The 17493-nt window shown below is 55.6% G+C and overlaps 1 protein-coding gene across 8 annotated transcripts in view; it reads right to left on the reverse strand.

Annotated features, from left to right (window-relative positions):
* The window catches only part of TFAP2B (transcription factor AP-2 beta), a 65678-nt gene that overhangs the window by 38313 nt on the left and 9872 nt on the right, over window positions 1-17493 (reverse strand). For 2 of the 8 annotated variants that reach the window (XM_077315102.1, XM_077315111.1), the window contains exons 3-4: window positions 16481-16540; window positions 14836-14896 (exon numbers count right to left, since the gene is read on the reverse strand). The exons of 4 other annotated variants lie outside the window; for them this stretch is intronic. In XM_077315102.1, the coding sequence (XP_077171217.1) occupies window positions 14836-14896; window positions 16481-16540 (121 nt within the window). The remainder of the gene's footprint in view (window positions 1-14835; window positions 14897-16480; window positions 16541-17493) is intronic. 2 more of the 8 variants (XM_077315117.1, XM_077315124.1) reach the window with 1 other exon arrangement.

Consider the following 17493-nt stretch of genomic DNA (forward strand, 5'->3'; position numbering starts at 1 on the left):
CCCTCCGTAGGCCACGGGTATAAAAAAATCAGGCATCTTCTCATCCTTCCATGTGCTGCCTGTGGGGCTACGGCCAACTGCACAACCTCAAGGCGAGGGCCAGACAAGACAAGCGGCCCCCGAGGTTTTATTAGAAACGGTGTCCTGCCACCGCATCAGATCCCCACAAGACAGCCCTGTAGAGGCTACAGAAAATCCCAAACCTGTGTCAAATTTCAGAGACGGGGGTTCAGACGGGGATTTTAGAAATGTAAACACCAGCTTGAGCACATTACCCATATCCAGGGAGGTTTCCCCGTTCTAGAGGAAGAGTTTGATCCAGGACACTATTGAATAAAACACATTGACTGGGGCACGTGTCCCACTGGGTTATGTTTTGGATTTCCAGTAAACGTGCTGGAGAAAGGCTCTTGTGCTTCCAAAGGGATGGGATGGGCCAAAGCTGCTCGGGGTGGGGGGGGGGAGAGTGAAGAAAGAGAAGAATATGGAGAGGATCCAAGCCGGCCCTGTTTGGCTTCCAGGGTGTGCTAGGATCCGGCTAGACGAGGCCATCCCTTCTGTGCCCTGTCCGTCCCTTCCGCCTCCGTGCCCTTGGGCCTGCAACCAGCTTCCCTCGGCTCACTTCATTTGATACGGGAATCCTGAGGCCCTTGAACGTGGCAGCTTCACCCACCGCTCCGCTGGACTTCCTCTGGACAATTGCCAGCAAAAGCAGAGGGGTTTCAGCTCATGCCCCAAATAAGGACAGGGATGAAACGCCTTGTTTTGGAAGCAAATTAGATCCATCAAAACGTCATCCCTTCCCAGCTGCTTACAGGATCTCAGAAGGAAACCAGTGTGAGCCCACAGCTGAACAACTGCCGCATGGCTTGGGCCAGGGATGAACATGGCTGGTTAACCCGAGAGAACATATTTCTTATATATTGTGTGGGGAAGGAGTTAGGGGGGCATTGGGGGCTGAGCATTAGAATAAAATTGGGGGAGAGGCTTGAATCCCTGCTGAGCCATGAAAGCCTACCCGGTGGGTCAGTCATGCACCCTCAGCCTAGCCTCCCTTGCAGGGTTGTTGTAAGGGTAAAATGGAAGGGAGGAGAAGCTGCTTTGGGTCTCCAGTGGGGAAAAAAGTGGGGTACAAATTCAAAAGGCTCTAGACAGCCCAGACTAGCCTGATCTCCTCAAAACTTGGAATCTTAGGAGGGTCAGCCCTCATTGGTCCTTGGACGGAAGACCACTAAGGAAGTTTAGAGTTGCTTTGCAGAGGCAGGTGGTGGCGTAGTGGTTAAGAGCAGCAGCCTGTAACCTGTAAAACTGGGTTTGATTCCCCTCTCCTCCTCCACATGCAGACAGGTGGGTGACTTTGGGCCAGTCCCAGTTCTCTCAGAGCTTACTCAGCCTCATCTTCCTCACAAGATGTCTTTTGTTGGGAAGACAATTGTAGGCCTCTTGGAGTCTCCTTTGGGTAGAGAAAAGCGGGGTACAAAGAAACAGCCCTTCTTCTCTTCACCCATCTTGGCTTGCAAACCCTTTGAGGAGTCCCCGTAAGTCGGCCAGGACTTCGCAGCACTCCCGCTGCCCTGTGTAGAAAGAGTCCCTTTGTCACAGAACTGCCCCAAGTTCAACCAGAATCACCTCCTCCTCCAAGGCCCCTGTGGTTTTGGGGCTACAACACCCCTGAGAGCCCTGGGCAGCCTGACAGGCAGGGGGCCAGGGGGCCAGGGGTCCTCCCCTCCTCCCAAAGGCCACTGGGGGAGGGGGAATCTCTGAGCAGCAGGAGTGAGGGGCTGAGCACTGGACCTTCCCCTCTGGACCCCAGGCATAGACAAAGGGCACGACCCAAGGGGGAAGGCAGGCCTTTCCTCCAGGGCTCTGACCTCATATCAGCATAGGTTAGGAATGCTTGATAGTGTCAAGGCTCCCGTGCACAGGAAACTTTACCTGTGAAACATTCATGCCTGGCAATTTGTTTAGCACACCTACTTTAAAATGGGAGGGGGGAGGGGTGTCAATGAAAACATAAACGTTGTAAGGTCGCCCTTTAGTTCGAGCAAGGGAGAACCTCCCCACTCGGTTCGCTACTTTCTTCAATAAAGACCTTTTCTTCAATGGCGAGACGGCCTATGGAGAGTTCAGCAGAGGCTTCAACTTGAGGCAGCTTCTTCGCCTTCTCTTGAAGGAGCCCCTGCAGGGGATTGAGCAGTGAGGCCCAGCCACGGCACCCGCACCAAGCAGGAAGGGGCATTTCGGGGGTGGGGTGGGGGGGGGAGGACGGATGGTCATCAGGCGCCCAGGTGTCAGTCATGAACAACCATACCAGGGCACAAACATTGCCCCACTTGGGGCCACAATTTAATGTGTGGAATTCACTGCTGCAGGTAATGCTGGATAAGCATATGGGGCAAAAGTCCATCAGTGGGTTTTAGCCACCAAGTATAGGTGGAATACTCTGTCTGGGGCAGTGATGCTCGATCTTCTTGCTGCTTGGGGGGGGGGGGGAGAAACAGTGGGAGGGCTTTGGACATTCTGGTGGACCTCCTGATGGCATCGGGATTTTGGCCACTGGGTGACACAGAGTGTTGGACTAGGAGGGTCATTGGCCTGGTCCCACAGGGATCCTCTTTTGTTCCTGTGTTATGGTCGCAGTTCCAGCTCCTTTGCCCTCAATCCAGACTTGTGGAATTCTGCCTGCCTGTTCCCCACAGGTCCCATTTGGGAAACCCCAAGGAACACCCACAGTGGGCCCCGACAGCCATAGCGATTACAATTTCATCGCCCTGGAGAGGTGCGTCCTAATCTCCCCGCCATCTTTTGACAATTACCTAATTCCCCTCCCAAAAAACTCCACGGGATTCTACCCTGGAAGGCGTGGTGAACTTGGCGGGATTCAGAGCAGCATAATTACTTCTGCTATGAAAGCTGTTGCCAGAGGGAATGCAGTCTCGGAAGGCGCACATTAAGAGCACAGGCCGAAGGCTGCGCATTTATGTGTAACCCTACTCTGCTTTTGCCACCAAGAACATCCCGTACCTCGTGGTGTTATTAATTTACTTTTCTACTTTTAATCTCTCTTTTGCAAAACAATCAGCATTCAATGGGAGTTTCTTGATTACAACGGGGGGGGGGGGGAATTATGCTCTTCCTGAGCAGAATTTGGATGGCCGGACCAAGTGTGAGGCCCTGGACCCCAGAACTTGAGAATGAACGAACACAGGAAAAGCAGCACATCCTCCTTCAAGCCCAAGCAGACACTCTTCTCCTCTTTGCAACCAGCGCGGGGTCGCCAGCAAGAGCACTCCTGTGCCTTAAGAGCAGCAGAATTCTGTGTCCTTTAAAACTGCAAAAGGGGGCAATTATTTCTACTGAGTAAAATGTTTTTAAAAGAAATCATTTTTTCTTGGAAGCACAAAAGCTGTATGCAACTTCCTCAAACTTTCACATTTGCCATTTAAGGGGTAAATGTTGTTCAAACAAGTGACAAAGAGGATCGGTCTCTAGTGGTCACAAAAGAAAGAAATTTTACTTGCAAAAGGAGAAGTGCATCTTCTGCGGGACATTCATAGAGATACATGTAACTCATTGTGAATAGACTAAAGGTGGAGGCCTTTGGAGCCAGGTGCAGCCTGGAATGGGTCTCCTCAACATGGTGCACCTTTCCTGGTCCCCACCAAATGTTTTTACAAAGCGGGGGGGGGGGGCAGGCAGGGCACTTGCTCAGCCTGACTTCTGATTGGCCACCAGAGATCTATTGGGCCGGGTAGATTAAACAGATCCAGTTTGAGGAGCAGCCGTCACTGCAGTGTTGTTTTGGCCCTCTTACAGTCCTCTTTCCCGGGCAGTCTTCACACCCTCCCCTTCTCCCTTGCACCTGGGCTTCCTCTCTGGGTCTGGCTGTGCCCACTATCCTGTGGCAGAATGCCCCAAGTGACCACAGGCTCTGTTAGCACCACCACTTAGCTGTTCCTGCCTAGGCTGGGGGGGGGGGGGGCGGGTCCTTCCCGCAGGGTGGAAAAGCATTGGGTAGGCGGGGAGAGGGTTGCCAGGTCCTCCCTGGACACCAGTAAGGGATGAGATGTTTGCCAGCTCCACATTGGAAAACCCCTGGAGATTTGGGGATGGGTCCTGGGGAGCAGGGGTAATCAACCTGTGGTCCTCCAGATGTCCATAGACTACAATTCCCATGAGCCCCTGCCAGACAGGTTTACAGCTGGGGAGGACTGTGGGTAGCTGTCGCAGAGCCAAAGCAGCCATTTCCTCCGGGGAGACTGAAGTGTAATTTGAGGGGCTGCCCAGGTCCCTCCTGCAGACTGGCATCCCTGGAGAGGAGAGGAGAGGACGGGGGGGGGGGAGGAGAGGAGAGGAGAGGAGAGGAGAGGAGAGGAGAGGAGAGGAGAGGAGAGGAGAGGAGAGGAGAGGAGAGGAGAGGAGAGGAGAGGAGAGGAGAGGAGAGGAGAGGAGAGGAGAGGAGAGGAGAGGAGAGGAGAGGAGAGGAGGGCGCTGACTTCCCAAGGAAGAGGGTGAAAGAGTCAGAAGGAGAAAGGAAAGTGGGCTGGGGGGGCAGATTTATGGGGGAGATTTGTGCACCCAGAACCTGTGGTTGACCGTAGAGCCCACCCTCTCAGTCCCCCAGTTTTCCTGGGAAATGGACTCCTGGTCATCTAGAGAGCAGTTGTCATTCAGGAAGAATTCCAGGCTCGCCCTAGAGGTTTGCAACCCATCCTCTAACAGGAGCTCCGGAAAAGGCGTGTACCCAGTGCCCATCCCAGCATGAGAGGACCTGGTGTCCCTGGTAGGCAAGCAGGCTGCTCTGGTTCCCAAGGCCCTTGTCTCTTGGTGTTGTCCCCCAGGTTAGGCTTTTCCAAAGAGGCTTTGCATTTGGCTCCTGCTGATGGCCTCAGGTGGCAGATCCCTTTCCCATAATCGTAGGCCTTGCCAGAGCCTGTGTGTGTTTATACACGGACATTATTCTGATTAGCCCTGCTGTCCTGAAGCACCTTCCCACCATCTCACAGCGACTCAGCAGGGCTTTCAAGGCCACTGAGAAGGAAAGGTGCTTGGCCCTCTGCAGAGCCTTCCTTGGTGGGCTCCTTTCAAAGCAGCCACCCTGCTGAGTTTCTGAGATGGGGAGGCATCCGGCTGCTCCCCTCCTGCCCAGGACTTAGTGCCCTAGGGCAGGGGTAGTCCACCTGTGGTCTTCCAGATGTTCATGGACTACATTCCCCGTGAGCCCCTGCCAGCATTTGCTGGCAGGGGCTCATGGGAATTGTAGTCCATGAACATCTGGAGGACCACAGGTGGACTACCCCTGCCCTAGGGAATAGGGCACGACCCACAGCTCTGGAGGTCTCCCATTCCAAACAACGGGGCCGAGATGAAACCAGAGGAGCTAAGCCTCCCCCCCCCCGCGCCCGACCCGGTGGTCTTGCAAGCCTAGAATCGCGGGACATTTGACTAGCAACACGCATCGGTTTGGGGAAAGGATCTTGCCCTCTCCTTCGCGTCTCAGACCGACTTGCAGACCAATCCGCGCGCAGGGCTACTCGGGAGTAAGCCCGCCCGCCTCCCAAGCCCCCGGGGTCCAGGCCCGGAATTCCTGGGCGCGAGAGATTCGTTTCAAGAATTGTGGGCCCGGCATATTCGAAGCAACCTGCTGTCTCCCATCACCGGCCCGCTTCCCTTGGAAAAACGCGGCGGGGAGGCGTTTTCAAAAGCGCCCTTCGAAACCCAAGCGAAAGCACTTTTTAACGAAGTGCAGAAATGCCCGCGGTTTGGAAACTGGGTTCGTCCCCAAGTGCAGCAACCCCGACGGAAGAAACCGAGCAGGGCCTCGATCCCGCCAACCCTTCTTGCTCTGCTCACCTAAAACCTTCATGGTCCAGGGATCCCTTTCAAACCTACGAATCCTAATTCTGGGCAGACGTTTAATTCTGTGTGCTCGCTCCTCTCCTGAGACGCACAAAAGTTCCTCTCCGGATTATTCTTTACACTTTATCGCGCGCGGCAGAGCGACACCCGGGAAGCAGATGATAGACAGCCAGGCCGGTACAACGGGTATGAAGACCCCTTGGGCAACCCCTACATACAAAGCTCTTACATTTCAAGAGCCACTCGCTCACAGCTGTGGAGTGTAGAAAGAACTCAGTCACATCTCCTTGGAGAGCACAACGCCCACCTTCCTGTGACGGATGGGAAATAGGCTGCCGGGCAACCCCACTAGCCCAAGTTGGGACCTGCTCTTTTGCCCCACTGGAACCATGGGTCGCCTTGACTGCTCAAGCCGGTTCATATTTCCTTAGCCTTAGACCCAGGATTAACTTCCCTTGGTCTTAAAGGTGCCCCTGGGCTCCAACTCCCTTCAGTGGCTTCTGATCAGCACCTGACTGCTGTTCATTTGGGTTCACACCCGACGTCCTCAAACCAAATTTCCTGGGCAGCAAACCACCCTTGAGATTTAAGGCCATTTAAGATTCCTTGGAAAGGGGGCCTAGAAGAGGACCAAAAATGAGCAGAGGTAGGCCATGCCCACCAGACAAGGGAGAACTCAGCGCAGCACTGGTGACACCTACACACGAGTAGGACATATGTCAATATCCATAGAAGGGTAGGGACGATGTGATGCCAAACTGGAGGCTCAGGTATGCAGCCGTCCGGGCCTGGCCTCCGCTGGAGACCTCGCAGCACCTCTCTAAGACGCCGGCCGGCCGTTTGCAAAGGATTCAGCTCCTTCCCTGGTGCCTTCTTGAGGCCGGGACGAGCATTTGCCCCCTGAGGGAGGAATGTCCACGCAGAGGCTAAACGGGGGGTTGCAGTCTGCTGCCTTTTCCAACAGGACACTTGGAGGCGGGGGGGGGGGGGGAGACACACTCGTTTTAAAGATATCTGAGAAAGGCAAGATCAAAACGGGCATTATTGGAGACCTACTTTAATTTTTAAAAGGAACGGTCTCCATTTGATGGTCCTGAACTATGGAATGGTGATTTCGTCCCGAGGCTCCTGACATGGGTCCGACTCGTGTTCGGGTGTCAACACGGCTTCACTCCTTTCTCCCAGGGTGCTCTTTCGCCTCGGGAGCAGGACCGAGAATAGCCCTCCACCGTACAAGATGGTCCTGCGAACTTGCAGGGATAAATTATTAGAGGCTGCAGACTTCCAGCTACGGCAGTTCCAGATTGCGACGATCCTGAGGCCCTGATCACTGAAAAACCCATCTTGGAAACTGAGTTGCCCATTTTGCTGAATCCCTGGACCCCCTAAGGCTCTCATCCACCTCGTGGCTCAGTGGGAAAGAAGGATTTTAAATGGCACAAATATTTTTTAAACACACACACACATAATCAGTTGCATTGAAAAAATGCCCCTATAATCCCTCACCATTTCTGACTATTTTCTTTAGCGCCGCATTAGGTTACGTTCTTCTAGCAACTGAGCTGAGGGGGGAGATATAAATGTGGGGGGGGTCGTGTTTTTCAGTATTTTCATGCATTTTATCCCTGTTGCAAGCTGCCTTGAGCTGGGTATGGGGGAGGGGGAGGCAGCTAATAGATGTTTTCAGTATACCAAACCCCCAATATTTTATTCAGTGACATTGCACATCCCTAGGAGTAAAACTGGATTTAATCGGCATGCAGGTTGGGCCTAAAGCTGGTTTCTGTTGACGGACGGAATTGCCAGAGACTTTCTGGTGCATTTGTCTCCATGTGCCCACACCAGGACTAATTTCACACACCCTGGGCAATACACGTCCCATGCATGTCAAGCAATTGTTTGCATGTTCCTGTTTTGTGCAGGAAAAATCTAGCCGATTGATAAACCACATTGATAAACCACGAATGCATTATCCAACAAGTGAGAAATTAGATTCAAGTGGGTCGCCATGTTGGTCTGAAGCAGCACAATGAAATCAGAGTCCAGGAGCACCTTTAAGCCCAACCAAGATTTATTCCAGGCGTGAGCTTTTGAGTGCAAGCACTCTTCCTCCTTATATGATAGTGGGAATATATAGCAAAAATTAATTCTGTTAAATTAGTAAACTGTGTCACACATCCAAATACAGCCATATGGTAATTCTTTGCCAAAACAGCCAATCAGTCCCCTGGAATAAGGTGTGGTTCACAAAACCATAGGTGATCAAAGGCTTCCACCCCACCCTTTCCTGTTTGCCCCCTCTGTCTCCAGACACCTGGGAAACATTCCTGTAAGGAAATTGCTGGCAATTATCTCATCCCAAGAACAGGGAGTTAAACTTAAAATTCCATTCCACTACCAATACCTTACAGTCACATCACAAATAAAATAAACTGTGAGGAATATAGACCCATGAGTTAAACAAGGTTAGTATGAATAGTGAGATAAAAAACCTATGTCCTTGTTGAGTCCAGGGTATGTCATGGTATTGAGTGTTCTACTAACTTGCATTTCTGCAGTCTCCGTTTCTAGGCTGTTCTTGAAGTTCCTTTGCAATAAAACAGCTACTTTCAGGAACCTTATTAGTTTAGGTTGGAACGGAGTTTGAGTCCACCTAGGGCTCGGTCTTTCAGTGTGGCCCTGGTATCCGTTCAACATCATCGGTGTACCAACCCCTGACTCACACTCGGTGGCCCTGTCATTTCCATCTCATGGCTTCGGGTGCAGTGTGCAGGAGAGCTTGCACCTGGAACAAAACTTAGCTGGTCTAGAACAGGGGTGGTCAAACTGCGGCCCTCCAGATGTCCATGGACTACAATTCCCAGGAGCCCCTGCCAGCGAATGCCAGCGAATGCTGGCAGGGGCTCCTGGGGATTGTAGTCCATGGACATCTGGAGGGCCGCAGTTTGACTACCCCTGGTCTAGAAGGTGTCCTTGGACTCACCCTGTGCCCAAGTGGTGGGGCTATGAGAAGCTGGTCCCCCCCCCTCCACACACACAATTCACAATCTTTTTATATTTAGCTCCCCACAATTATTGTACTGCGGGAGGAAAGGAGCGGTGCCAATGTTTGAACAAATAGTAATAAATTCTCCACCCCCCCTTTCAAAAAGGGATCTCTCTTTGGAGAGGAACACAAACACCCCTTTCCAACTTGGTCCCTTGCAGGGGCATATGGGGGGGGACTCTAGGAAGGCTGTGGAAAGAGGCTGCCTGCCTCTCAGCATCTACAGAGGGAAACTCTGAAAACGGTGCAGAACTCCCTCCCCTTCCTATTTCCTTCGGATCGAAACCGAATTGGTTAGAGACTGACTCCAAATCCCTAAACAGCAGGAAAGGAAGGGATTGCCCCGAATTCAGAAGAAGAAGAAGGAGAAGGAGAAGAAGGAGAAGAAGGAGAAGAAGAAGAGTTGGTTCTTAGACGCCGCTTTTCTCTACCCGAAGGCACAAAAGCTGAAACTAGATGCCCTCCCCCAGAGACTGGCCCCCTCGCCCTGCACGCCTCCCACCCTAGCTGGTCGCAGCCGCTGTAACATTTTGCTGGCTCGGATCTGGCCCTGAGACAGTCTCGATGGGGTCTGGCCCGGGGAATCCAAACGAGACCCCTAAGCCACCCCGTCTCGCGCACTGGGGCAGAAGACCGGCGACCCGATCCTGAACGGCCTTACCCCAGAGTAAGTGAGGATCAGGAGACGATCTTCAGCAGCCCCCCCCCCCCCTTAGAGTTAGGCACTCCGGGTTCTGCAATCCCTGGAGATGTGTGGGAGGAGCCAGGGGAGGGCGGGGTCTAGGCAGGGGAGGGACTTGGTTTGGGCCTAATACCGGGCAGTCCCCGTGCATATTCTCCAGGAGAAGCGGAATCAAGACCTACATCCTCTGGCGATCTGATGTAATGTCGGGTGTCGGGAGCCCTCCCGCCCTGCACCCTTAAGCAAGACTGCTGGGAAGCCCGGCCGGTTGGCAGCCAAAGAAACCAACTACGGCGTAGGGCCGGATGTGAGCTCATGGCGCAGGTTAGCCGGATCGCGCCACCAGCCTGCTCCTGCACGCGAACGAGTAGGCCTCGAACAAAACTTGGTTGGTCCAAAAGGGGCCCCTGGACTCGAACTTCGTTCTGCTGGGACATACAGCCGAACAATCTAACAGGGCTTCCCATCTTGGTCTGTTGCCACATTTGCCTCTGGAGAAGCCGGGATCGAACCGAGACCTCCTGCATGCTCTGCATGACCGCTGAGCCAATCCCTCCTTACTCTGTACGTTGAGGGGCGCCCAGAAAGAGATACGGGGGGGGGGGGCCGTGGAGGCAGGCCAGCCATGGCAAACCACCTCCTCGCCTGGTAAACCTGAGCAGGTCTCTCTTCTGTCTACTGCCCCCGGACACGGCCCCTCCCTACCTCCCTGGGGAAGGATTGGGAGCCGGATTTGATTCCCCGCTCCCTCACAGGCAGCCAGCTGGGTGACCTGGGGCCAGTCACTGTTCTCTCAGAGCTCTATCGCCTCCCCCCCCCCGTGTCTGGTGTGGGGAGAAGGGGGGAGGTGTTTGTAAGCCGCTTTGAAACCCCTTTGGGTAGAGAAAAGTGGGTAGAAAGAACCGACCCCTTCCACACCGGCTGGGTAATGAACTCTCAAGGGTGCCTTTGCCGCTGGACTTCCCTGTGCGAAACAGGGCAATCGACCTCTAAGCAGCAGCGGAAGCGCCTGACCCAAGGGCAAGGGGGGCGCTGTCCTTCCCAAGGGGCCTGGATCCGGAGCAGGAGGCGCAGCCCTTCCCCTGAAGGCCCCCTCCCTCCCTCCCTCCCTCCCTCCCTCCCTCCCTCCCTCCCTCCCCCCCCGCCGGCCTTAAGGAGGAGGAGGACGGAACCCCCGAATGATTCCTTAATGTCTGCTTGGCTTTTGCTCCCGCTAATGTAGCGCATCCCGCTCGTTATGACGTTATTGATTGCGCATTGACCGCCTCCTCTCCCAATCCTATTAGCCACCCTCCGCCAATTTACATTAGGCGCCCCCCGCCTCTCTTTTTTGCAAAACAGCGGCGACAACGACAAAATAGCCCCTTCCCGGCCGGCCCCCCTCCCCGCCCCGCCCCGCCCCGCCCCGCCCCGCCCCCTCCCCGGCCGTGGAGACCCCCGTTAATGCCTCTCTAATGGGGCAGCGAGGAGGCGGAGATGGGGGGGGAGACCCGGGTCCCCGCTCCGCTCGCCTTAATCGCTCAAAGGGGGCTCATACAGAAAATTAGCCTTAAACGAGCTCTGGAGAGCGCCCAATGAAACCGCCATCTATCACGCTGGCTACCTCCACGCCGGCCTCGTTGGCGGCTCTCTACTGGGAACTACTCATTTCCTCTTAACTAAATTACCTCTGAAATGTCAAGGAAGCCCGGATCGCAAACAGAACGGGAGGCCGGCTGGCAACATATTGTGTTTGCGGGCGGCACGGGGGAGCCGGGGACTCGGGCGGGGGAGGGAAAAGAGACAACCCATCTCTTTACTCAAGACAAATCGAGGAAAGGGAGGCGACAAGACAGCAGAGGAAGACGGGCTGCGAAGAAAGGAGAGGCTAAACAGCCCCCCTGCTTGCTCGGAAGCAAGACCTCGCGAGGGCAGGGAGAGGGCCTCCGGAGGATCGGGCGCTCGCCCTCGGGATGCGCGCCCCATCCGCTAGGATCGAAGGAGCCGACCCGCAGGGTCCCTTCGCCTCGTTGCCGTTCCCAAGACATGCCCAGAGATTCACCGGCGGTCAGGCCGAAGGGAGATTTGAACCTTGCCCCATGCGCTCCCCATGTGCGTCTGCAGTCGGTTTTCCCCAGCGCGAAACAGGCACATCTCTTGGGAAAGTGCACTGAAAGCGCATTGCCCAAGGTGTGCCGCTTGGGCCAAGGTGGCAGAGGAGGCCGCGGGACAAATTGGAAAGATGTGGGTCCTAAGTGCAAGTCCGTTGGCCGCTGCAAATGGGGAGCCGCGTCCATCTGTTTAGAGCAGCTGAAAAAAAGCAGGAGACGCCTCAAGGACCCCATTCTGCAGCCCTTGAAGTCTTCCTGCTTTGCTCAAGGAAATCCAGCTGCAAAACCATTATCCAGCGTGTGCAGAATCTGGAGGTGGGGAGGACGCAGGCAGGGTAACATGGCCAGGGCCCGGAATGGGCTCCCCTTGGACAAGAGTTGTCTTGTTTGGCGCAGGAAAATCCAGTTGCAAAAGCGCCCCGGCAGCGCATTAGCCGAGGCGTGCGGAAAGCTCAGGAGCCTCGCCTGCATCCTTTCCCCGGCCGCTCGGCCAAGGCACAAATGTGGGCTCGGGGGCAGGTGGGGCCACGCGCAGGGCCAGGGCCAGGGCCAGCTCTCGTGCCGGGATTCTAGAAAGCAGCTCGCTCGCTCTCTCTTTTTCATGGAGGGAGGCGGGAGACAAGTGGGAAGACTGGGGAAAGAAGCAGGGATTAAGGAAGGGGGGAGACAGCCCCCCCCCACCTCCCGAGGCCTCGAACGCGTGAGTTCGTAGTCGGGATTTCTCTCTGGGACAGACAAATCGGAGCGAGGCCGATCTGTCTGGCTCCCGCCCTTCGCGCTAGAGGGTCCCACGAAGAGCCTCCGGCCTGACCCCCCCCCCCCGCCCCACAGCCTGGATTTCCTCGCACCTTGAGGGAGGGAAGGAAGGAATGGGGGGGGGACTGGGGCGGGGCGAGACGTAACCCGTGAAGTCTTCCCTTGAGCGGCTTTCCATTGGCGAGTGAAAGGTGTTTGCAAACGAAAAGCCGCGACGGGGGCCTTGAACCCCGGCACCGAGTCCCACCCCGCCGGGGCTGCAGAACGGAGGGGGGGGCTCGGGCTGGAAACTGGGCGAACTTGCGTAGGATCGCAGCCAGCACGCGCGCGCACACACACAAAGGATCCGCGAGAGACGCCTTCGGGTTTCCGGCGAGCCCTCCCCCCCCCCCCCCCGACCGGCTCCTGCCGATGCCTGCCCCTCCTGCCGCCCGGCTCGCCTGTCTCGCTGTTGCGCCCTCCGGCATTTGAAACGATCGCTCTTACTCTCGAGTAAGGCTGTGCCGCCAAACCTATGGAAGACTTATTAGGAAGGTTTGGGAGGGTCCCGAGCTCGGGGCGGGGCGGCTAAGGAGCCGGATCTTGAACAGGTTCCCATGGGTTTCCTCGCATGTAAACAACGCGCGAGCAGGAAAAGTTACCCGGCGGGCAAGGGAGAAAGCGAGGCCCTCCTCAACTACGGAATAGACACTAAGACCAAGGCTGCCTTGCCAGGAGCGACCCCGCCCCCCAGAAGCCCCCCTGGGAGCCAGAGGGGGGAGGGGGGGCCCCCAACACAATCGCCCATCTAGGCACGTCGACTCGGGAGCCTTTTCCGCGACAGAGAACCTTCCTTGGCACCGAGTTCAGCTGTGCATTCACCTAGATCCCGATCAAATATACTTAAAAATCCCAAAATCCACACCGAGAATCCCCATTCCACTGAACTCCCCGAACGCCCAGATCCTGAAAACAGGTATTTGGAAGCGGCGTTTTACTCCCAAGGAAGCGTCTAGCATCGTTGCCACGAGAGCTTGCTTGTGAAGAAAAGCCCTTGCCAACGGCCCCAGAACAGAGCCCGGTCGGCCCAGAAGCCAGTCGCTGGGGGGGGGGGGGGGGTTGGCAGCCCCCTTGGTCGGCGAAGGGGCTCCGGGACTGGCGCTCTCGCCTACATGGAGCAAGACAAAACCCCGCGCCGCCCCGGTATTTGCGGGACCGCCTCACGCTCCTGTCTCCGGGCCTGGCGGAGCGAGCAGACCTCCTCTTCCAGAGAAACGGGGGGGGGGGGGGTGGAGAGAAAGAAGCAGCTGCAAAACGCCCAAAATGAGTTATTGTAATTACATTTAATTAGTTTAATTAGTTAATTATTTTGCTTACAGCTGTACAAGAGATTGCAAACATTTGTTAATATCACATTCCCGCTAACAGTATGTGGGCGAAGAAGCGCGTTTCCTAAATCATGGATTGGGGGGGGGGCAGAGATTCTTGTGTTTTTTTAAATGGAGAATCAGGGCGTCTGGCAGTCCCCCCCCCCCACTTTTTTGTTATTGCTGCTGCTGCCGCGGTTCATACACGCAGGTTCCTTTCGCTCACGGAGCAGAGCTCAAGCACTTCCAGGGAAGGGGCAGGGTTGCTCCCCTGCAGTCCTACCCCCCCCCCCAGGAAAACGCTTCGGTTACGCAAACGAGGCAACGGGGAGTAGGGTCCCGATCCCTCCCCCAAGTCCCCAAACTGTGCACTCTGTCAACAATATTGTTGGACCGTTTTCTTCTTCTCGCTTCTTTGGAAAGGACGCCTGGGATGCGTTAGCGAAACGAAAGCGGTTGGAGGCGATTAAGCCGCAGGATCCGTCCCGGGCTCGACCTTTCCCAATCCCCCCTCGGCCCCCCTCCGCCCGCCCCAATCGGACCGCCGAGAGAGAGAGAGAGAGAGAGAGAGAGAGAGAGAGAGTCTAGCCTCGAGCTAGAAGCCTGCTTTTTAAAAATAACAACAAGGGGAATGAGCCCCAACGCTCTCCCCCCAGACTGCCTTCCCAGGGAAACCCGGCCCTCCTGGAGCACGTGGGAATGCTGATTTCGAGCCCCTGAAGTTCAGGGGTCTAGCGAAGGACCGCGGGGGTGGGGGGGGGTTCGGTTCCCCGCCTAGGGTCCAAGGGAGCGGGGGGGGGCAAGCTCCCTCTTCGTGACCTCCCGTGTCTGTCTCCCCAGCACGTGTCCTGGTCCCCCATACCTTAAAAACGGCATCCCCACGTGGAGGAGGAATCAGACCCCCGTCCCAAAGTAACGAGAGATCCTTCCGGGGAAGCTGGGGAAGGGGAGACACTGTGCCCAGAGGGAAGCCTCATTTCCAAATTTTGACCAAAAAGTTCCTGGGGGAAAACGACAGCGTCGGTGGGGGGGGGGGAGAGATGATCATTTTCGTACCTTTTTTGATGACCGATTGATCCAACAGGTTCATGCCGCTGTTGTTAGCATCTTCCACCGACTAGGGAGGAAAACAAGGAGGGCAGAGAGAAAGAGAAAAGCGTCACTAGTCGGATGGGCCGCTGGGAAAGGCAAACGAAGAGCCATAATCGCCGCGTCTTCGAGCCAGAGCCGGGGCCGGGGCCGGGGCCGGGGTGGCAGGGGCGGGCAGGGGCGGGCAGGGCGGGGGTCGTTGCCTGTTATTTCCATTTCTATTAATGCGCTGGGGGAAAGGGGAAGGCTCTTCTCGTTACATCGACGCGGGACTGGAGCTCTCCCAAATTAAAGGAGCTCATCGAGGAACACAACGGGACAGTCACTTTCCGCCGACTGACTTCGGATCCCGGCGGCGGCGGCAACGCCACAGTCAACGGCTCGACTCCGAAGCCGACCTCCGGATCGAGCCCTTTCTCCCGAGCAAGCGTTTCTAAACTGGCAGCCTCGAGTCGAGCCTGCCCAACCAGGCGGACATACGCAGGGAGAGCGAGGTATCTGCTCGCAGCGGTATTTGGGACCGTGTTTCGCCCCCCCGAAAAGAAATCCCCCACCCCGCCCTGGTGCCCCTTCGGCAGAAGAGAGGCGTCGACCTCGTGGCAGGCAATTAACGGTGCTCCCCACACCCGTGGCGCTAACTTGGGGAGAGGAAGCTCCACCGGAGGGCGCGGAATTTACTTCCGAGTAGACCGGCCTTCTCCTGGAACTCGCCAGTTCTCCGAGTGACACCTGTTACTCTTGGGCAGGAAGGCCATCGGCCCTGCAGCGCTATTACAGGGGAGTAAGCCCATCTGACTCTGCGGGGACACCGCTTCCCGCTTAGACCGTAGGATGAAATGACATGGGGGGGGGGAGTGTTTGCGTTTAGGTTTTCTGTGCGCGATTACTCGCAAGTAAGTTCCGGCCCGGCCTCATGCTCGCCCGTCGGTGGAACCGCCAGCAGGCCTGGGAGGGAAGTGTTTTCTTGCTTTCACGGGATCGGGCCATGTGGGCACGGGGTAGCGGGAGCTCTACGTGCCGGCAAGGGAGACCCGGGTCACTTGGCCAATAATACCTCGTTAAGCCCCCACACCCGCATGAAAGGGAGAGGCGACTTTCTCCCCGGGCCAGTTGGACAGCGTCTTTGCCCCTCACCAAAATTCAGGGGGCGGCACCCATACAAACGTTTTCCCTGCAGCTAGAGACCAGGGGAGCCAGGAGCCGCCAATTAGCTAGCTTTCTGCAGGAGGAGAACTGCAAAGCATTCCGGCATGCGAGCTTCAGAAGTGTAGGCGCCTTTGCTCCTTCTGTTGCCTGGAAGCAAAGGACCACCGTTCGATGGGGTTTCCTTCCGAGTAAGCATGCATGGAAGCCTGGTTTACCGTGGATTCGCAGGCCCTGCCTAACAATTGCAAGGAGGAGAAAAGTCACAATATTTGACAGGGCGAGCGGGGCCGGGGAGCCCCGCTTCATAACCCCCCCCCCCCAGTCACTCGACCCGAGGATGCTCTTAGCCTCTTTAAGGCCCCTCGAGCCACACCGGATCCTCCCAGATGCGGGGGGGGGGGGGTCGTGAAGTTTGCCAGTAGGAGCGAAAGAAAAAGGGCGTCAGAAAACTCTTCTGAAAACTCACTCTGGATTGGGGAGAAAAGATCAGGCTCGAAGTCGATTTAATCCACTGTCCTATCGAGATCTGCGTTCGAGAAAGGGGAGTTCAGAAAAGCAAACTGAATTAAAGGGCTCCGAGAAAGACCGTCGCTCCGAGCCCCGCCAACCCCATCCCACCTCTTGGGCAGCCAAAGGAGGATCGATCCACACGGACTCTGGACTTGTCAGTCGGTCGCACCCAGCGCCGGCCTTAATTGGACGAAGGGAGTGACCCTCCCTAAGAGATACAACCAAGATTTATTCAAGTGCAAGCACTCTGCGTTAGACGAAAGCTCAAGCCCTGAATCAATCTTGGTTGGTCTTCAAGGGGCTCCTGGACTCTGATTTTGTTGCGCTCCTTCAGACCAACACGGGGACCCCTTTGAATCTATCCCAGTTAGAGGCTAAGCTCTCCAAGCTGAAAGGGAGCCTTGAATCTCTTTAAACTTCATCCACTGAACTCTTTTCGGTCTCTAAGACTCCAGTCCAACCGTTCTACTGCAAACCAGCACAACTCCCCTCCGAAACTATTTCCGCAGAATTACTTCCGGGTACAGCATGTCTAAGTTTGCCGAACAAGGCCCTTATAATGCCTGTGATGCTTCTGAGAAAAGGATAAGTGCCAACTTTGCACATTGTCTGGTGTGTGTGTGTGTGACAGAAACAGTGAGGTAGATCGTTTGCCAAAGATATTATCCCACCACAGTCTTTAACCACTTTGACAGCCGCACAGTCCGCGGGGAGGTTTTTTAAAGGATCAAATAAATTGGTGAGATCTGAAGCTTCTTCTAGTCTAGCATGGCATAACGTCCGGGAAACTCACAGGGAGAAACCAAGATGAAGAAACAAATTGGGGGAGACGAAACAAAACCTTTAATCGGGCAATTGGACAAGGTTTCTTCCCAATTGGTTTCTTCACCGTCCTTTCCCCTTGGTGCGCCCCCCTTTTCACCGAACTCACAAGGAGGACATGAAAGATGCAGAAGAGGCCTTGGGGGT

Source organism: Paroedura picta, chromosome 1, assembly GCF_049243985.1.
Source record: "Paroedura picta isolate Pp20150507F chromosome 1, Ppicta_v3.0, whole genome shotgun sequence".
Taxonomy (NCBI): Eukaryota; Metazoa; Chordata; class Lepidosauria; order Squamata; family Gekkonidae; genus Paroedura; species Paroedura picta.